We start from the raw sequence: 23417 nt of genomic DNA on the forward strand, positions 1-23417 counted from the left end.
AATAATTTTATTTTATCTTTTTTTAGTCAATTGAATTCCGAAACCTGTGTGATCAAATAAGTTACCTTTAATTATTTTGTCAATTAGATTCAAAAACTTGTGTTCCTAATTAAATAAGTTAAATTTTAATTTTTTAGTCAATTAAATCTCGTAACTTGTGTTTGGATCAAATATGTCATTTTAACTTTTTAGCTCATTAGATCCAAAACTTTGTGTGTCAGAGTCAAACAATTCTTAATTTATAATAACTTAAACGTGAGACTTATTTGATTTCTAGACACAAATTTTAAAATTTAATTGATTAAAAATAATTAAAAAAGACTTATTTAATTCTCATATACAAATTTTAAGATTCAGTTGAGTAGAAAAATTAAAAGTGATATATTTGATTTCCAGATATAAATTTAAATGGCGGATTGACCTTTTCTTGTCTTTGAGGTAGTATCGTCAAGTTGTCCCAAAAGTTAAGTCGCCTAGATCAAATGGATAGATTTTTGCTGAAGTTTTGAGGCTAATAATTATTCATTGTCCCTGACTTTAGGGCTCCTTATAATTTTTTTTAGATGTTTAAAAACGACTAAGAAACTCCTTGACCTTTGCGGCGGCGTTTAAGAAAACCTTAAGCCTCAAATATGATTGAAATAACTCCAACGTTATCTTTTTTTTATCATCAATCAGTCTAAAAAAAACGGCAGCGCCACGTTAGACTAACACCTCATCGAAATACCCTGAAAGTTAAAACACCCAAAATAACCCCATAACTATTAAAATTTAAAATTTAAAAATAAAAAAATTAATCTATCCCAACCCAATCAAAAGCAAACCACCCGGTCAAACCCTCCACCACCAACCACAAATTCCGCTGGGTCGTCTTCTCACCCGAGAAGACAACTAGCTTGTCTTCTCAAACGAACTAAAAAGACCAACTGGTCTTCTTCTCAGATGAGAAAACGACTCGGCGGGCGGCGGTGTGTGGTCGGTGGTGGATGAGTTGACCGGGTGGTTTGGTTTTGATTGGATTGGCTTTTTTTTAATTAAATTTTAATAGTTTTAGGGTATTTTAGGTATTTTAACTTTTTAGCGTATTTTGATGACGTGGCACCATTATTTTTTTTTAAGAATGACAGTTTATCAAAAAGACGACTCTATGGATATTTTAGTCATATTTGAGACTTAAGGGGTTTTTTGACCGCCGCCGAAAAGATTAGAGAGTTTTTTTAATCGTTTTTAAACATTAGAAGGTTCTTGAGTACCGCAATAAATATCAGAGGTTTTTTTTATCATTTTTAAACATTAGGGAATTTTTTGTAAGTGAGTCCTAAAATCAGAGTCCATGAGTGAATAAGCCGAAGTTTTGACTTCAAGTCTCAAGGCCAAGCTAATATCTAATACTAACATCTAACTTATGACGTGGCCAAGTTATAAGGCCAATGACAAAGAGACAATTGTTTTGGTCCATGAGTGTATTATTGTACATATTTTCCTCTTATATATATATGAAAAATTAAGATTTTTTTTGATTATATTATATATTTAAAATAAAAATAAAAAGTTTAAAAGGAGACAAATAAAATGAGATGGGGGTAGGAATATTTTAATGATGTATTTAATTGTATAAAAATATTCAACACAATTTATTCATAATAAACACTCGATGTACCAACGAGCTGTAGCTCAAATGGTATAAGCGCTGAGCAGCAAACTGCTAGGTCGTGGGTTCAATTCCTCTCATAAGCGCTCCCCCTCCCCCAATTATCAAAAAAAAAAAATAAACACTCGATGTGTTTAGTTTACTTAACATAATATTTTATACTTTACATTTTACATTATGCAAGTCAATGGATTTTTTTAGATTAAACAAATCTTCTGTTTGATGTCAAAACACAACTTTTTAATTTCCTTTAAATAATTTTTTTTGAAAGATTAAATATGAATTCAAAGAAAAAGTAGGAAATTATATTTGAACGTGGCGATTTGTTTGATGTCCAATTTAGAAACATGGTTGCATATTTCGCTGCCGGAAACTTGGAGATAGTCAACAAAAATATAACGTACGCGAGGTTAGTCTAGACTCTCTATATGCATTACTGAAGTTTCTATTTTAAATATTAGGAAGGAAAAATTATTTCATATCAATGTAATTACTAATTATTAACAACTATAATATTTTTTTTAAAAAACTGTTAACAACTAACGTAATTAAATTCTATCTACTAACAAAAAAGCAAAACATAATAGCTGGCGGTGTGGTATTGGTCGGGTCGGGTCAAATAAAATATCGTCAGAGGTTAATCTACAATATTTTTATGAAGTAAATTATAAATTTACAAATAATATATTTTATTACAATTTTATAAAAATAGATAAAATATTTATTTTAAAATGAATAAAGTAAAAAATTAATAAATATCATCGAATTCATATTAATGATATTATTTAAAAAATTAAATTAATAAAACAAATAATTATTCATAGTATATTCTTATGTAAGTCCGTCTATAACCACATTCAATAAGCACAAAAACACAGTATAAAATAATTGTAAACAATATTTCTTTATCATTTTTGTTATTCTTAAATGTATACTATTTTTTGAAGCTGTATGGCACATCTAATAATTTATAATAAATACGCGATCATCGGTGGGACAAGATTATATAAAGTAAATTTAGCTTAGTTTGACAAATGAACCATAACTCTTTAAAATAAGATCAATATTACATCTAATCTATGTGTTTTGAGGACACATAAAAAGCATCTATATAAAGATTAAACACAAACATATTTGACTTGACATAAAATATTAAATATAAATATGTTGAAATTAATATAAATATTAACAAAAATATTTTTACAATGCAATTTGACTTTTTTGAACAATTATAAACTAAATTGTTAAAATAAATTAAATTTAACATATATGAGTTTCCACCGGTTTAAGAACCAAAAATTATACTTCCGACCTTGTAGGTACGTATTACCTATATATAATTACATTTTAATACTAAAAAGGATAGAAATGGAATGAAAAAAAAAACTAAATGCTTCTCATTTATATTTGCTCTATGAAATAATATATGTCGAGATGTATTATTAAAACACACTCTCCATATCTACAAAATTAATTTTAAAAATAAAATAAAATAAAATACACTGTCGACAATTTAAGATTGCTACATGATTGATGTTACAATTACATACATCATGGATTGGAATTTCTTGAAACTATTTTTCTTGACTCCAAAAATTCCTTATTTTTGGGTTCTCGAGATGATATATAGTCAAGAAAATTTGCAAAATTAGTTTCTTGGTAGCACTCTGGATTGGCTTCATCAATGAGTTTTGGCCAAGGCTTTACCATACGCATCAATGGAAAAGTATGCAAAGATGCCACCGAAGTCCGAGACATTGCTGAGTTTACTTTAACTCTATGCAGCACACTTTTGTACTTCCCATTGCTAAATATCTAGACCACAAAAAAAAGGGATTTTATCAGATATTTACAAATTTTAATTGGATATTTAGAATTTAGAACTAATTGACATTTAAAATCAACCAAAAGTGTTGTTTGATATACTGTTTAAAAGTCGAAATATTAATTAAAAGAAATAAAAATTCGGACAAATAATTTGAATGAACTGACCTCAAGATGATCACCAACATTGATAACAAAAGCATTAGGGATGGGATCAACAGTGACCCATTTACCCTCATAACAAATCTGCAGACCTTCAACTTCATCTTGGAGAAGAAGAGTCAGGGCGCCATAATCAGAATGAGGTGGCATTCCCAATGTAAGTTCAGGCTGAGGGCATTTTGGGTAGTGATTTAATACCATTAATTGACTACCCTTTTCAAAATCCTTCATAATTATTTCATCTTCTTCACATTTCTTGCTTCCCAAGCTTTCCAAAATAGCTTCCATTACCATTAGAAATAAGTGTTTGGATTCTTTTGCGTAGGTAGCCGCCACATCCCTGCTCCCACCATAAAATATTAATTACTATGTGATATACTTATTAGTTAGTACATGTTAATTATTATAACCTAAGCTCTTTAAATTAATTATTAGAAGTTAAAATATTACTTTCTTAGCACGCAAGCAACTCCAATTTATAATTTGGAAATACTAATGTCAACCTAGATGTGTGCTAACCCCGATGGCAAGTGCTGTTTACATGTCAAGTGTGATGTATGCAATTAAAGTAAAATTTTGCATCATCAATCACATATTTATCAGATTAATATTTTTTTAATTATGAAAATTAATATAGATTTCTAGTTTGAGCATCTAAATTTTCATATTTGTTTATTTATTTTGATAAAAGTTTAATTAATATGAAAAAATGAACTACTTTCTTCTGTACAACTCATAGCCAACTGAGCTTCCTATTAAAAAAAGTAAAATTTCACGTTGGAAAGATGTAAATAATGATGTTTTATTAATTAATGTATAACTAGAGCAGCCTAATAAGCCTCCGATAAAAAGAAAAAGTATTTAATGCCTGAAAGATGTACATAAAGATATTTATTTATTGTATAACAAGCTTCCGACTATAGAAAAGTAAAATTATGCGCCAGAAATAGAGGCGGAACTACCTTTAGGTTAGGGTAGACTCTAACCATGGCAGAACCGATTTTTTTTAAAAAATTAGAGGTGAATGTTTTAAAAAAGGGATAAGTTTATAGTGAATTCAGGATTAGATGAAGATTACTGTCTGAAAATCACATGTAAATTAAAAATTAAGCCCGGATTGAAGAAAAAAAACCGTGTTCCGCCACTAGTCGAAAATAATAAAAGTAACTGATATAACTCTTACCTGAAGTCCGGGGGAGAAGAAGGCCAATGAGGAAGAACATCTGGCAAGGGATTGCACATTAATTTCAGGAAATCTCTCCAACAAAACACATTATCTTTGATTTGGTTAAAGCTTGTTCCATATCTAACTAAAGCTTTCATGTCCGATGACATATAATTCGATCTTTCTTCGTAAGGAAGCTCGAAAAATCTCTTAGACAAATCCACCATTCCGCTAATCACATCATCAGGAATTCCATGATTTACCAACTGCATGCATACATCAAACACCAATTCAATTCTCATTACGAATTCCATGATTTTACCAATTTTACGAAAAATTTCTAAATCCGTCACTGAATGTACCTGAAAAAACCCATATTGCTCGCAAGCATCAGCAAGGGATTTAAGGACTTGAGACCTATTTTCCCCTTGCAACTCAGCAAAATCAATGATAGGTAGCTTAAGATTTTCGTTGGGTTGATCAATAGATTCAGCAGCTTGTGTAGTAGTAATTGGTCGGTCCTGGATGGGCAATATGTACTTGTTAGGCACTTTAGTAATGCCCTTTTCACATAGTCTCTTCACTCCCTTTTGGTATTGAATATCTAGGGCAACATCATCATCAATTGCCCCCGTCATTGCAATTGTAGGACTCATGGTCAATTGTACCTGCAATGCATATGCCAAAAAGATCCATTAGGGTATGTAAATAATTTGCAAAATCCATGCTAATGTGAGGTCCTACAATTGTATATATTTACCTTAATTTTAAAGAATACAAATCTTATACACGTTCGAGGCAGGAGCTGAAGACAATGCGTATTACGAGATACGAATTCAAGACTTAACGAGACACGTTTGCGATAGGTAATAACACCTTTAACGAGACACGTTCGCGAGTAGCTGAAGAAAACGTCCGGTATCAAATATGTTCGAGACAAGCGTTGAAGACAACGTTCGTTACGAGACACGTTTGATGCGGAAGTCGAAGGCGTCTAATGGAATACTAGAACTTAGAGTAGGTGAAGAAAATTGATGAACATGTAGAGAAAAGGGGAGGAAAATGAATGAGAAAGAAGGGGAAGAAAATGGTGTATATATAGGAGAAATATTTGAAGAAGTGAGTGTAGCTAGGTTCTAAGAAACCGGGTAATTATATTTGAAGATTGACTCTTTCTAAATTAGCAAAAACCGTTGACAAATAATGAGTCAAGCAAGACAGTCACGAGAGATTGTCTCATGCATGGTTAGTAGGGACAACTGCCCTAAATTTAAAACCCTTCGACTTTAACATTTTGTCTCGTCTCATAGGGTCCTACTCTTGATTAGGCGTGTGTAAAAGCCATACCAAATTATAACTGATTATTTCAATTCGGTTTGGTTTTGAGAATAATAGAATTCTCAGTGAAAATCAGTACAGTTCTTAATTTAACTTTAAATTCACTATAAATTCTACCTTCTTTCTTTCAATTTTTTTTATAAATTATTTGAAACTTTTTTAAAAAAAAAGGCAATCCGCGCTTATACCAGATTTAAGGTGGATTTGCCTCTTACTAGAATGATCAAATTTTATCCTTATATGATTTAAAAATATAAAATAATATTCTCAATATATCTAAAAATTAAAAGTATTATTCCTAACTGATCAAATAATTTTTTTTGATGAATAATTAATCAAATAATTAAAAATGGCTTATTTGACTTCAAGTCATAATTTCAAAAACTGGAACGACACTTAATATATTCTTTGGTCAAATTTAGTTCAAAGTGAATATAATTATAATATTTAAGCACGAATATTTACTTTGGTTCGGTTAAAAATTTGTACATATATTTACAGGTTCAATTTGATTCGGTTCATTAAAATAATTGACTCGCTTCGGTTCAAACTCAATGTACACCCAACTCTTGATGTTGAAGCCATCTCAGTCTTCCTCTTGATTTGCTATAAATTTATGGTGGGATACCATGGCTGACTTTTTGCCTAACTAGCTCTAAATATATAAAATAATAAGTTTATTTTTATATATTATGTTTGCTATGGTCAAATTAATTAAATAGTAATACATGCTACAATGTGTTCACATGCATGGTTTAATTAAAATGCTAGCTAGTAAGGTATCAATACAGATATGGAATCTATAACAAGTCAAAAGTTCTAATATCATTACACATTTTGGATTCTTTCAACAATCTTAATAACAAAAAAAAATATCGATTTGAATCCATTTTATTAAACAATAAATACATTAGAATTGACATCAAATAATTTTATTATTAGAAGTATTCAAATTATTATTACATCATACGACCAAAAAAATATTAATGACAGAATGCTGCTAATAAAATTCGAATTGCTGCAAAAAATTAATAATACTATTTATATCTTAATTAACAAAAATAATTTAAATTTTACTATTTATAATTGACTAACAATAATTATTAGAATGGCTACTATAACAAATCTCTTAGTATCAAAATTAATTAGCTTCAAAACTATTTTTATCAATTATAATATTTTTATAGTTATATATTTCTAATCGGCTAAAATTTCCTAGAATAATTTATGTTACAAATTGGAAATAGTAGCAGAGCCAAAAATAAATTTAAGAAGGGGAGGGAGGTAAATTACATAAAAATTCAAACTCTTTTTTTTATAAATAAATATATTAAGAAAAAGTACAAGAAATGATAAAATCCAAACTCTAAATTTTCGCATAAAAAATGGCACACTCTTAATGGCTCACTAGAAGATATTTTAAACATAAAAAGAAGTTAATCATGGAGGCCAATTATATAAAAATCTAAAAGTCAAATGACTAATAGTCAAATTTTTTATGAAAGTTTTACAAAAGTCTAAACCTTTATATTTTACCCAATTTGTCTTAAAACGCATGATTTTGCCTCACTTTTGTCCAACTACACAATTTTGCTTATGTGGCGCTGATGTGCCACACAACAGCGCCACGTAGCCGCCACATGAGCAAAATTATATAATTGACGAAATTGAAATGAAATTATGCGTTTTAAGACAAATTAAATAAAATTAAAAGGTTTAAATTTTTGTGAAACTTTCATAAAAGGTTTGACCTTTTTTTATCATTTGGCCAAATCTAAACATAATGACTATGTTTTTCTGTAAACTAAAAAAAAGTCTTAAGAGTTTTTTAAAGTCAATTTTTTTAAAAAAAGTCTTAAGAGTTTTTTAAAGTCAAGTTTTTTTAAAAAAGTCTTAAGAGTTTTTTAAAGTCAATTTTTTTTTGAGAGCGGGTTCTGCCGCATATGAAAAGCTTAAAGTTGCAAATTTGAATTCAGATGACAAATGTTTACACCTGCAAAATAAGTAGTCTTCATGAGGGTCACTCCAATAATGAAGTCCATGTCTTAAGCTATGTTCAGTTTAGGAATAGATATAAGAGAAATTACAAAAATAATCTTAATATTTATAGATTATAATGGATCAAAACATATCAAATTTTCTATCATAAAATAAATCATAACACTTACAAACATTTCTAAAATAATTTATGATAGTACATAGTGTCAGAAAAAAAATTACATTGGCTTTCTCGATTCATAATAAAGGCGAAACTAATCAAAATTAAGTTATTTTTATAATTTTGATAAAAATAAAATATAGCAAAATTTGTATTTAAACTTTATTATCTAAAGAATATATAATTAAACAGAATAAAAATATTTATTTTTAATTGTTATATTAATAAATTAAATAAATATTTAATTTTAGTTATTATGCTTGATAAAATAATACAAAATTAATTCCAACATCATTTAAGATAAAAGAATTTATGTTATCATTTAGGGTTAATGTCTAAAAATTCATACACTTTACACGTTTTTTTTATTTTAATCACGCTGTTTAAAAATCGTAATTTTCATACACGAACTATCAATTTTTCTCAAATTCATACAACGTTCAAAAATCCGGTAAAAATTGCTGAGTTGGCAACCAGATAGTGATATGTCATAACGAATCAGATAGTGACACGTCAACAATTATTGCCGAATTTTTGAACGGTGTATGAATTTGAGAAAAATTAATAGTTGGTGAATGAAAATAACGATTTTTTAAACGACGTGATTAAAATGATAAAATGTACAAAGTTGGTGAATTTTTTTGACATTACCCCTTCAAATATTATGCAGTAGGATATATAATTAAAAGAAAACTTAAGATCAAATGTAAGTTATGGATGCGGTAATGTGTCAAAATTTGAAGAAAATGGAATCTAATTTTATTTGAATAAAATTAGTTCGTCATGTTAAAATCTAAATTTATTCATATAAATAGTCAAATTGTTTCTCTCATATCATTAATAAAAATTATAAATTATTTCATTTATATGTAATTATTGTTTATGTTTTAATTTTTTTGAATTGTGCATAAATTTAAAATGTATGTGTGTGAGCAGAGTGGGGTTCGGGGCCGCTCGCCCAAGACTTATAGCTGACTTCTCGATTTGGAAATGAGTTTTGAAAAATGGAGTCGCCAGTTAGTTCAACTAGAAAATCCCTCTTAACCGACTAGGTAACCTTGCTCGCTTATGGGTAAGGTAGTGTATCAGACCAAAGATTAGGGTTTGTGGATCTCCCCGAAACTCATGTGCTTGTCTTATCTGTTACCGGTTTTATAAACTGGACATATTCATTTTAATCTCATCTCAACAATATATGCAATTCATAGGATATGAAAGCTGGAAATAAACAGGTATGAAAGCGATAAACATGTTGGACGCGCGTATGACTCGATCTGTACTGGATGTGCATATGACTCGATCTGTACTGGACGCGCATATGACTCGATCTGGACAGAACGTGCCCAGGAAGTAGCAGGTACTCCTAAACATACATTTAACATGTAGCAAAGTCTGGCTGATCTGGATTGATTACATGCACAAAGCCTAAAACCGGATGTCGAAATGAGATTGATTTTATTAGGTGACCTTGAATAACCTATACAACCTTTAGTACTTTTTCGTATTAATCCTAAGATGTCTAGGTAACTGACTGGAATTGCATGAATATAGTATCGACTGGCCCATGTACAATTGGTATACATATAAGGTTAGAGATACTTTTAAATCTTGTTGAGTTTTTGAGTGTCTGGCACTTGCGCGAGTTTGACCTTCGATGTGGTCAAAATTGGCTCTCAGTCAAAACACAGAAGTTCTTTGTCTTATTGATACAGTTCAGTTGGTTTAAACCAAAGTTAATTTGGAGTTCTACTGAACCCGAAATCTGCTTTGAAAGTTGCTGGATTTCCGGACCTCAGACTCGTGGGTCCGGTTTATACTTTATGGTACATCGGTCGACTTCTTGGTCCGTTTTACATCGGGTCTGCCCCGTTACAGTACAGATAATTAAAGTACATGAAAATCCTTATTTCTAGGCATAAAATGAGCCTAATTCCGAGCTCAAAAGGAAACCTAATTTGAAGTTCTGGATCGATGTCTCGAGATCTAGGAAGAGGTTCTGGAAAGATGAACGACGGCACCACCTTGTTTTGGCGGCGCAGCCGATTACAGCGGCGGCGGCGTGCGGGCGGTAGGTTCGATGATTCGTTTTTTGGTTCGCTCTCACTCATTTCAGCTTCGTTTTTTGTGCAAAAGTAGTTAGAAACATATGAAAGAAAACAAGGAATGCAAATATGGCAATTATAGAGTATTTAAAGCTGATTTAAACATCGAAAATAGCAAATTACAGCAACTCTAAACTAGCTTTTTCTGGAAAACAAGGTTAAAAACACACTAAACATGCATATTAAGAGCTCTAATTAACTGGGTTTTTGGATTTGAATATACTAAACATATTAAATCAGTCATTAACATGTTTATTCATCGATTTTATGGCAATTTGATGAAATATTGACATTAGCTAAACATGACAATTTTCATAAAAAAATCAACAGCAAGCTACAGGCATGAATATAAAAATCAACAACAATTTTAAGCAACTAAATTCAACAGGCATGAATATAAAAAACAGTAAAGAGAAGGTCTTCAGAATTACCGGTCTGAGTCATTAGCTATTTGCTGGCGAAGTGGATGGAAAATCCAGCTTCGAGTCTGTGCAGGGCTGTGTTTTTGGAGAATCAAAGCGTTATTTAGGTGTTTTTAGCCACATTAAATAGAAGTGAAGAAATTTTTGACTAAATTGAATTAATCAATTTATTAATTTTAGTTAAAGAATTTTATTAATATTGATTCAGTCCATGGAAAAATGTGTTCTATTATGATTATTGTTCTAAATAAAGAAATTAATCTAAATTGCTTAATATTTTGTCGGTTTGGTTAAATGGACAGAGTAATTCAGTCGGTTGGATTTTATATTTTAAAAACTTTATTAATTGAATTAAATTTATTTTGGTTCAAAATAATAATTAAATCGGTTTACTTAATTATTTAACCAAATCGGCTTTATGTTCGTCCCTTAATATTAGGAGTGTTTATCTCATGTAATGATTGTACTTGTGCCATATTATACAAACAATTATAAGTATTTGTGATAGGAATTTTTTTAATCATTAAAAATTCCACATGACTAGTGGCAGAACCAAATTTTTTTTCAGTCCGAACTAATTAATATGTAAAAACAAATAGTTTTAACATAAATATACACATATTTATAATTTTAAAATAATTTTAATAAAATTTATTTCACTCCTCCAATTTAGAATAAAAAAAAGAGTTCAAATTCGTGATTTTGGAAAAACAATTTCTTATAGCTTATTAATTCTTGATCGTCTTACACTGATAAATTTTTTTGTGAAAATATAAAATTTAATTTTTTTAATTGTCTTAAATTAAGGGAGTTACATAGAATTTTATTGATTAGTTCTCCTTATATTTGCAAAGAATGAAAAATTATAAATTTTACTAGCTCTTAGTAAATTAACGGGAAAATAATAAATATAGGAATCGAACCTAAGCTTCTAATGCAGAAATGAACTCTTAACCCACTGAGACAAACTCTTGTTTGTGCGGAAGAAATCTCACTCTTTCTCTAGAAAACTTTACTCTCTCTTTTCTTTAGAACTTTATTTGCTATCTTCATACTTTGAAAGGTGGAAGAATGTGTTTTTTCAGGTATAGAACTATTAACTTTACGAGAGAATGTTTTCGCTCCGATATGGATCTTATCTTTTGTTTGGTTAGAATTTTTTATGGTTTTAGATTCATTTTGTAGCTTATTTTATTAGATCTATCAAGAATCTTTAATGTTTGTTTGGTTCAATTTCTTATAAATTTTTGGGGGCTATCTTTCTAACTTTTTAAAATCTCATTAACTATGCAGATCAGAAATACTATGTTTCGACGGATCGAACGGATTGTCAGTCAAATTGGAAAGGCAAGTCGAAATATTTGCCCACCAGAATTTTATTCTCGTTCGGTCCTTTTATGTGGAATCGATATTTAGTAGATCTGTTTATCTCAATTTATTTATTACTTGTATATTAGGCTGTATGTTAGTATTTTAAATCAAAATTTGAAGATCATATATTACTCTTGTTATATGACTTTCTATTCGTAAATTACTTTTCAACAATGAATTCTATCTGGGAAAAAACTATTGTTGTTTACATAATTATTTACATATCATAGTTCAGCCTGGCAAAAACCCGACCAAGTACGAATGTGGTTCCGTCACTGTGAGTAATACACTATAGATTTGTTGTACAAATAATATAACCAATAGTTATATTAAAAAAAAATTCGCAAAAATGGTCACATAAACTATTGTTTTAGGCAATAAATTAACACTTTTCTATTATGCAAATAATTTAATATCATCATAATTTAAGATGAAACGAATTAAGAGCAATCATCAATTAAGACAAAAAGAACAGCTATAACCCAATGGCTAATGGTGGGTTATTAGTTATTTTCAACACACATAATTAAGTGCCATTTTACGAAGAATCCAAAACTAATGATGACAAGCAAAAATATCAATACTATCAACTAAAGTCGCAAATATCGCCCCTTTAGCAAAATTCTTACGTTTTCTGTACAAATATCCTTTTCTTTTTAATTTTTTTGTTATTAGCAAAAAAAATACATATATTTAAAGAACATTAATTTAGTTGAGATATTCGAATGTTTTTTAATTTTTCAATTCTAGTTTATATTAAAAAATAAAAACAACTTGCAAAATTTATTTTCTCGACTATAATTGTCTAAGTTAAAAAATGTGAAGTACATAAAATTTTTAAAATGAATTTATTATTATTTTTTTAGATGAATAATTTTTTATAAATAAATGATTGTTTATAAAGGACAATCATAAGAAGTGGAAAGCAATTTCTTTTTTCAAAAAGAAAAATACTACAAAAAATAAACCAGTTTATATAAAACAATTCAAGCTACCAATAGGGGTTAGTACAAGTGGTAAGCAGTTTGGTATTACTTAAATAAAGTCTCGTGTTTGAGTCTTGTGAATGCAGAAAATCCCTGCTTGCTGACTCATCTAGCATGCCAAGTGCACGACGCGGATCGGATCCGGATTAGTCAGGGGAAAGCACTGGAAATCAGATAGACAAAAAAAAAACAATTTAAGCTTTTAAAAATATCACTATCCGAACATTAATTTTTTTTATAAATATTAAAATTTATTTTTATCAAAGATGGAGTGGTGGTGATGAATATAATTTAGCAAGAGCTTCCCTGAAAGTATTACTTCTATAAAATAATCATATGAATTAAGTAGGTAGAAATGTAGTCATGATAAAATTGAATTAATTGTCCGAATTTAATCAAATTGGCTAAATTGAAAAATTTGAATAAACTATAGTATGATTTTAAAATTTAACTTTTCAAAATTCAGTTTAATCGAACTGATCGAGAATATGATTGTATAACAATACATAAAATATTTAACAATTATCTTCTTTATCATATTGATAAAGTAATTTATTGTTAACTAATATAGTAGGTTTAATTCTAGCCGTACAACATCCTCTTCCAATAAAAAAAAACAAACCCTAAGCTTGGCTTTCTTCAAGGCCACCGCCGATCAATATTTTGATCGGCGGTGGTCTCGTTCTCCTTTAATTTAGTTTTTATTTATATATTTTATATATGATCGTTGTTTTTTGCCATTTTATGTTTTTATTTATGGTTGTTCTTATCTCTTCTTTTATGGAGTTTATATTTTCCTCTGTGAAAATTTTATATTGCCCTTTATGCGATTTGATGTTCCCTTTGTGGATCTTCTATTGCGGTGCAGATTTGAATCGTTTATGATGGAATTTTTGTTTTTAGGTTTTCAATTGAATTCATTCAAATATATAATCCAGTTGAACAATTCAGATTGAAACTGTCAGAGCTGTAGATTGCATTTTGATAAAGTGCACTTTATATCTAATGCCCAATTGACGAAATTCAGATCAGTTGCGTCCAGAAGACATTGTGATGCTTTATCAACAATTTTCAATTTTCAATTTCATATTGCTATCATCGGGAATTATTATCTTGTAGATTTGTGTAAGAGGATTGCAGCTTTTGTTATTTAATTGTCTTTTAATGTATTCGCAAGAAGCTATATGCTTGAATTGTAATACTTTTTTTAGTGCTGCAATAAAATTCCACATTTCTTCTCAAAAAAAAATATAGTAGGTTTAAGTCCCTATAATTACTTTTTTATTTTCTCTAAATACCTTTTTATTATTTAATTACGAATAACATAAAAACCCAACTTTTGGTCCCCGCAGTTCTAAAAAAGTCACAAAAATAATACATTGCCGTTTTCAAAACTAGCAAATTATTCTGACATCTTTTTTATTTTAAAATTATATAACATTATTTTTCATTTTTATTTTTATAATATTTTAATTCTTTTAATATTTTTATTATTAATAAATTACATCAAAAAAATTGAATAGTAAAATAATATTTTAATTTAGTTTTTAAACTTACTTTTAACATAAATATAAATAGAATTTTATTTTTTTTGAGATTAAAAGGCTTAGTAAATTATATTATTTTTACATTTATTAATATTTTTAGTTTTGAAATTGTTTTAAAACTAAAATTTCAAAACTTTATTTTTTATTTGCATACAACTAAAATAATTAAAAAAATTTAACAAGTAATAAATAAATCACTAGATCTCATAAAGTATTTTTTTTATAAATATAAATACTAAATTAACTATAGCTCAAATAGTTTAATCGCTGGGAAGCAAATTGCCAAGTCGTGCACAAGTGTCTTTCCTCCTCAATTATAAAAGGAAAAAAATTTGATGGATAAGTGTTTTAACATAATCGACTATCAACAAAAAAAGTAAAATAATTAAAATATTAATAAATATAAAGTTAAATTATGACATCGTTTGATCTTAAAATAAGAGAAATATACATATAAATTATGATATATGTCAGAATTATCATAATAACTTAACAAATATCTTGAATTATTTGTAACACAAATTTAATATTTAAATAACATAATGGCTTAATCAAATTAAATAAAAAAAATTCGTTCAATTGAATTCAATTTGTAAAATTCATTGATCGGTAAGATGTGAAGCTGGTTTGGTCATATGTTGAAAAATAATAGCAAAATAAGAATATCTAATATGAATAAAGGATCGATTTAGCCCTTGAAGTTGGCACGAACCATTAAAAAGTCATTTTTATGAAAATCGATAAAAAAAAATCCAGCCTTTCAATTTTACCTCTTTGAAAAGAAAAAGAGTGACACCTAATTAATCATAGGTAATTCTAATTAAATTTAATTAATACTTTAATTAATTATAATTAAATTTAATCATGATTAACCCTAATTCTCCCTAAATTATTCCTAACCAATCCTAATTAATCTAAATTAACCAAACCTTAAAAACCTACACCCACCTCCTTCCTCCTTCAACATATGTCATCTGTCGATTACACCACCGTTTGCCATTGTTCGTGGATTGCAACAACAGAAGGTCGTCGTTCTTGGATGACAGTAACCGTAGCAACCAAAGCGCGTCGTTCGTGAATCACAACAACCGAAGCAATAGCAACAACCGTTGTTGATTGCAACATATGTTTGTCGTTGTTTGTTCGAAGGCCGTTTATCTGTAGGGTTGTCGGTTTGTCGTTCGTTGTTCATGGTGAAAGAAAAAGAGAAGGGAAGAGGAGCAGCAGCGAAAACAATAGTTGGATATGGTGGCAGTGAAACAGAGAAAAATATAAAGAAAAAATAAAAAAGTGCACAAAATATTTTAAGTATTTTTTAAGTTAATCGACATGTTAAGAATATTATTAATATACAAAATCATTAAAGTGTTAATATGAGAAATGAGTCAATGATGAGTTAAATATTAAAATTATTTAAAAAAATCCAAAAATTTAGTGGTATGTGTCTTTTATTTTTGGGGGTGCGACATGAAACAGGGGAGGTTTGATACTATTTGGCAAAAATTTGAAATATTTTATACGATTTCATAAAATTGACTTTTTGTTGTATTTCTTACCAACTTGAGGGGTTGAAGTGAACTTTTGTTCTATCTGTTATCATATCTACTTTTTATGAATTTTAGATGACACTAGGCCTGCGAGTCTACGTGGGATAAACCGACCAACCAATTATCTCTTTTTACACGTAGACTTGGCTTAGGTAAATCAAAATAATTTTATTTTGAAAGAAAATAAATAAATAAGAAGCCTACCAAACCTGAGTTATTAAATAATTTACATTTTTAGGATGAATGAAAAGATAACACCGAATGATATTTATTTTGTGCAGCAGTTATGCCATTTTATTTTTACAACAAATTAATAAGTGTTTACTATATTAAAAATTTTATTCTATTATTATTAAATATTCGAATATTATAAAAATTCTATTGATTTGTTCGTAGCATAACTGAATAATATTTTGATAATAATGTTATTAAGCAGTTATAATGGGTTTTCTTGGTTGACATACTCCACACACATGTTACAATGTTACAAAATTATAAGGTTTTAGTTGACAAATATTTGTTTTTTTAATATTGATGTAAATTCAACTTAAAAAATAGTATTTATCTTTTCATGGAAATTACAATATAATAATTAATAAATAAACTTTATGAATGATTCAAATATAGTCTACTATATAAATATTTACCAAACTTGGCTGCTGAAATAATTTAATCAAGATTAGTACTCGTTGAAAAACTATTCTAAAAAATAGTAAATATTAATTTATAATCTGACCGTTTCCTTAATTTCTCAAAATGGTAGTATTCTTGGATGTTTCATTGGCTAAAAATTTGGAAGTGTCAAAAGATAACATGTGAGTGTTAATTGACCGAGTAGTATTTGGGTCATTCTTAGAAATAAATATACTCAAATTTCAACATGAAACCATTTGATTGAAGGTTTCTTCTTAGTTCCACTCCTCTCTAAAAAGAAATATCATGGCCACTTGCATAATTGACCAACTAAGAGCAATTAAATAGAAAAAAAAATCCTAACCGTTCTTTTGGGAGAAACTTTCTCAAAATCCTAAATTTTATAGTTTTTTTACTTTTAATTTAAATATTTTTTTGGGCCAATTTTGAGATTTAGAATTTTTTCTATCCTAATATGTTAGTCGAATTAAATATGATCTAATTTAATTAAAAATGGTTTATTTTTTATTTTCAAAAATGATAATATTAAATTTTAGTTTTCAAACAAGTTGAATTTCTGCAACAATTACAATCATTATTTTATGATGGATTCCGTCAAATAAAGGTGTGTTTTGTATTAATATTAATGAGTTTAATGTTAAAAATAGACATAACACAAAAACAGTAATTAGAAACTGGTATGATGAAAGTAGAGCTGCTAGCTGTAGCAGTTGTATAATCAGAGATAGTATTATTATGGGGATATTAAACTCTCTGAGTCACTCACGTCTCAGGAAATTTCAAAAAGGTTAATAAAGTCAATTTTCTTACAAATTGGTCACTGAACTATACTTTTTATTACAAAAATATTTTTATTGTTACGAAAAGAACACTAAACTCACGGGCGAAAGAATTGAGTCATCCACTAATCATCAAAAGGAGTGCGAAATTAGTGGAAAATCGCCAAATAAAGAACATCTATAATAAATATGTCACTAAAAAAAAATTCACATACTGTATAATTATTTACAAAAAATAACCCAAAATAATTAATATTATTTTATATTTCTCCTCTGCAACCCACTCTCAATTTATTTATATTGTGTTTTCGGTTTATTTTAGCATACTCTAATATTATAATTATTAGACTATATGACTGAAAAAAGGCTAAATTTTTATAAATTTTTTATAAAAGTTTAAACTCTATAATTTTATATAATTTATCTTAAAATATATAATTTCGTTTTAATTATATTTAATTATACAATTTTATTTATATGGTGTTGATATATAGCACGCCATAACAGCACCACAGACGCCACACGAGTAAAATTATGGTACCAATTGTACAGCCCTATATGGTAGTGTTCATTAGCTTCAATGTTATCTTAATAATAGATTAAGATTTTGTCTTATCTTCTCTATTCGTTGCATGGTTTTTGCTCTATGTGTGATACACATTATTAATTTATATTCCTAGTTAATTCACATGTTCTGTCACATCCTAGTAGACGTAGATAAATATATTGATATACAGATGTCAATGCCAATTTAATACAAACTTAATATGATGATTTTGCTATAAGATTATAAAATTAATATTAATACTATTAACTTACGCGTAACTAGCGGTCAAATTTATATATGAAAATTAGTACACATCGGTTTTATTACATGTATAAATTTAATATATTTTTAAATAAATTCGAGCACCAATTAAAACTCTTTTGTTTTGACATGACTTTAAATGTCAAAGACTTCTTTATTTTTATTTTTGATAAACAATAAGGCTATCAGATCTTGACATTTTAAGACAAGACTTTATTTATATTTTCATAAAATATGTGATGGAGTCGTTGATGAATCACAACAAGAAAATTGATTGCAAGTAAATTAAAGGGTTAAATGCAAATTCATACACCAATTTTGACCTAATTTGCAATTACAACATAAACTTTTAAATTTGATAATGTCGGTAATCAACTTTCATTTCTTGGCAAATTGGTACACCGACCAATCATAAAATGATAAATGACGGTTTATTACAATGTCCACGTTAGTGTTTTTTGAGTTTAGTGTATCGATTTGCCAAAAATGTAAAGTTGATTACTGACATTGCCAAGTTTTAAAGTTTATGTTGTAATTGCAAATTAGGTCAAAGTTGGTGTATGAATTTGCATTTAACCCTAAATTAAAGGATCTATTACAAAAAAAAATCTAAAATATATTATGAGATAAATTATTATATTTATTTATTACTATTTGCACATAAATCTGAGATATTTTGACTTCTTTCAAAATTAATATCGTCCTTGTAAAATCCTCCGATTCTCTGAGTATTGCTTGCTATAATTGATTCGGTGCACGTGTAGAATTAATCGTTCAAGTTTTTATGCAAAAATTATAATAGAAAATATTTATCACTACTGTAATAAGTCGGATCATATGAAGCGAGATTGCAAAAATTTACAGTAGAATACCTCAGTCTATCAATATTGCATCTACTTGTAAGACCTCTACAAATTCAGTTACTATACCAGCATATGAGTATATGCCAGACCGATTCAAAGAATAGTGAAATCTCAATATAGTCTAGTTTATACTATCTTATTTTCTTATCTTCACAACGGGTGATAGATTTAGGTGCTACAAATCATATGATAGGTTATCCCAAATTATTCTCTAATTTCAGTCAAATCAGTCTAGTTATCTGTTACTTTAGCTGATGGTTCAAAATTATGTGATATTAGGTCTTGAAAGATTAATGGCACCATATCATTACCTTTGTCATTTGTTTTCACTTTATCTCATTTATCTTTTAGATGTCTGTTATTTAAATCACACGTATATTCAATTGTTCTATCATATTTACTTCTAATCACTATTTGCTTTAGAATCTTCCGATTAAGAAGGTTATTGATAAGAAACACAAGTCTAGAGATCTTTACATCCTTGATCTAAAAATAGCATAGTCTATTGATTGTACCACAATTGTAACTCCTTTTGAAGCATACAGTCAGTATTGCCATCCTTCTCTCCCTTTTTAAAGAAACTTTTTCCTCAATTTTCTAGCATGTCGTCTTTAGATTGTGAGTCGTGTCGGTTTGCAAAAATCATCTTCTTAACTCTAGTCCAAGAATCAATAAGCAAGCTAGTGCATATTTTGATTTAAAAAACTTTGATGTTTGAGGTCCTTGTCCAGCTATAGTTAAAATTGGATCTATATGTTTTGTTACTGATTTGGATGATTATTCTCAGACGACATAGTTATATTTGATGAAGAACCGTTCAATATTTTGTCCCGTTTTATGCTCATTCTCTAGCTCATGGTAAATTTCCTATACTACATACATATTCCCGTCGAACACATTCGTCCAGTTCTGATATTGCACCTATTCTGGATTCTCCGACACCATTTCCTAATGAGGCACTATCTTTATTATCAGATCTGCCTTCGAGTAATGATCTTCATGCCGCTCTTAACAAAGGTAAATTTAATAGCCATTTGTCGTTGTTCTCCTATTCTTTTATTGCATCTCTTGACTCTGTTTCTGCTCCTAAGACTATTAAAGAGGCTTTCCCTTCTAGATGGCGTAAGGCTATGATTAAGGAGATGAATGATTTAGATACTATTTGTACTTAGACATTAGTAGATTTACCTGTAGGAAAACAAACTATTGTATATAAATGGTTTTTGTTGTTAAAGTTAATTTTGATGGCTCTATTGCTAAGTTAAAAGCTCGTCTTGTTAATAAGAGTTGTGTTCAGACATATGAAGTGGATTACTTTGAAATATTTTCTTATAAATATATTATACATAGAAATGTAATCAAGATCCCAGTTAGAATTACACGTGGGGGAACTTCAGGGTTAAAGAGTATTGGGTGGGAGCAATGAAAAGATGAGTGACCTACTAGTTGAAAGTTTGCAGAAATCCTAGGTGGGTGACGGTGAGCGACATATTAAATAATAAATCATTTTATGATTTAATTAAAAAAATATTTTTTATTTTAAAAAATTAACGACATATCCAAATCTGTCGCTAATTTTCTTTATTCTTCGCTAAATAATTTAGCGACCATATATTTGCCGACAAATTGAATCTGTCGGCAATCCTTCGAAAAACCATTTTCCGACGGATTTCCTGCTTTTAGCGATAGAAAAATATGTCGCTAAAAGCAGATTTTTTGGTAGTGCGAGTGTGTGAATGGGTAAGTTTATAAGTTTTATTAGAATTAGGAGTGTGTAAGTGAGTGTTTAGATTAGGTTGAATGTCCATCCTAAAAATTTAATTAATTAAATTCGTATTAATTAGTATATAACATAAAAAAAAGGTTTAAAGGTGTTTTAGTATCTGAAAGTTTTAAAATGGCTTCTAGAACCCTATGAATTTGTGTATGGTCAATTTAATCCGTCAAACTTACAAATTGAGTCATAAATTTCTAATATATTACAATTAGTCTAATTTTTTAGACTTATAACACAATCTATTTGAATTTTTATAGGCCATTCGCGGCTAATTACATTTTAATATTTCAAATTTGCAATTGCATACTGATGAAGCCCGCTTAAATTCAAACAGGTGGATCACAAACTCGTCACCTGGACAATTTTTTTTGAAAATCATCTATATCTTTTATCTTTTTTACCTGTTTGTAAAATAGGTGGCTACTCATACTCAGTGTTTTAAAAACCGAACCGGTGGCCGAACCGGTGAGGCCAACGGTTTCCGGTTCAACCGGTTTGATAAATTTAAAAAAATTTCTAATTCACCGGTTCAATCTGGTCCGATCCGGTTCAACATCCGGTTTTTTACCGGTTTAATACGGTTCAATCGGTCCAACCCGGTCCAACCAAAAGATCCGATTTTTTGCAGTTTCAGACCGGACCACTGTCCGATTCGCGGTTCAACCGGTTCGACCGGCCGGTCTGGTCCGGTTTTTAAAACACTGCTCATACTTATTATTTTTTTAATCTATGTGAAGTAACCAATATTTGAAGTAAATAAATGCGATAAATATTATACACCGGCAGAGTAATAATTAATTGCAGATATATATTAAATGTATAAAACTACCACATGTACAACTTGCAGGAATTCCTAATTTATATTAATTATTATTTACAATGATTTAATCTTTTAAATAAATTAATTAATGTTATCACAATTTTTATAATTAAAAATTTCGAGTTTAATATTTGAAATTAAATAAATATTTTATTCAAATTTTTAATTTAATGAACACATGTAAAAATATATTAGAGATAATATTATTGTCAAAATCTCATCTAATAATTTGAACTTTGATGAATTATATATATCTAATATTTTAACATTTAAATTGAGGTGAGTAACACTCAAAATAAGAGGATATTTAGATAGAAAATAACAATATGAATCTCTAGTTTATTATAGTTTTTTTTAAGAGCTGATACGTTTTTTTACTTCTTTTCATCTTTATTTTTCCTATTCGAAAAATGATATTCTAAAATATTTGAATTGTTTTGTTGATTTCGTATGTTATTTTGTAATAATTTTTAAAATTCTGTTTCCCTTTCAATTTTTATGACTTAATTTTATGGGAAATTCTTATCTATACCCGGTCCATGAATTTTTCATGCACCTATCCAATAAGGTGTTAGAAAATTTAACACAATTTTCTCTCTCTTTTCATTATTTTCTCTTTTTTCACATTTTTCTAACACCTAATTGGATAGGTACATGAAATTTTCATGGACCGAATTTAGATAATAATTTTCCTAATTTTATAATAATTGATCATTTATTAAAAAAATAACACTAAATAAGATTAAATTTATCTTTATCAGGCTATCCTTAGAATTATTGAATGGCTAAGAACAACACCAACATTAAAGAATGTGTTTGAAAATAATTGTACTTCCTATGTCTCTTATGTTTAGGTCCTTTTTTCTTATTGCTATGTCTCAAATAATGGTAGCCTTTTATATAGTAATATACTTATAAATGGAGTAATATTATTAATTTAATCAGAAATATTCTTCCTCGTACGATTATAAAATAATTGTCTGTACCAAAACCAACCTCTCGTCGTAGTTCCTGGGGAGTCATTTCCATCACCCTCAGCGCGGTTTCACATCCTTTACTCTCGCAGTTCAAGTAATAGTACAAATCAGGAGTGGGAAGAATACAATAATTATGGAAGTTGCATATAATGGTATAATATTTGCATGTACCTCCAAGCATAAGCTACCCATTATTCATTAGATTTATTATGGTACCAATATTATACAGCTCCCTTCTGTTCATAATATTTATCACATTTATCGATATAATTTAAAAATTATGTTTGGACTAGATTTTACACGTCTAGTACTAACTCCCTATAGATGGTAAAAATTCTAGGAGAAGAACTTCTTTCAATTAAGGGGCAAAATTAAAAGGGTAAAACGGACATCCATTCTTTTTTACCGTCCATCACATGATTGTTTTCTATTTCTTCTGGTATTATTTTTTAACCGTTTCGCTATG

The 23417-nt window shown here is 28.6% G+C and overlaps 1 protein-coding gene across 1 annotated transcript; it reads right to left on the reverse strand.

Annotated features, from left to right (window-relative positions):
- Positions 1-3027: 3027 nt before the first annotated feature.
- On the reverse strand, positions 3028-5885 carry LOC126676607 (probable 2-oxoglutarate-dependent dioxygenase SLC1). Its single transcript, XM_050370839.2, has 5 exons — positions 5563-5885; positions 5165-5470; positions 4821-5068; positions 3644-3977; positions 3028-3466 (listed from the first exon to the last, which is right to left on the reverse strand). Exons 2-5 carry the CDS (start codon positions 5456-5458, stop codon positions 3203-3205), a joined length of 1140 nt encoding a protein of 379 aa, XP_050226796.1. The 5' UTR covers positions 5459-5470; positions 5563-5885; the 3' UTR covers positions 3028-3202.
- Positions 5886-23417: the final 17532 nt, after the last annotated feature.

The sequence above is a fragment of the Mercurialis annua genome, linkage group LG4, assembly GCF_937616625.2.
Source record: "Mercurialis annua linkage group LG4, ddMerAnnu1.2, whole genome shotgun sequence".
In the NCBI taxonomy this organism is placed as follows: Eukaryota; Viridiplantae; Streptophyta; class Magnoliopsida; order Malpighiales; family Euphorbiaceae; genus Mercurialis; species Mercurialis annua.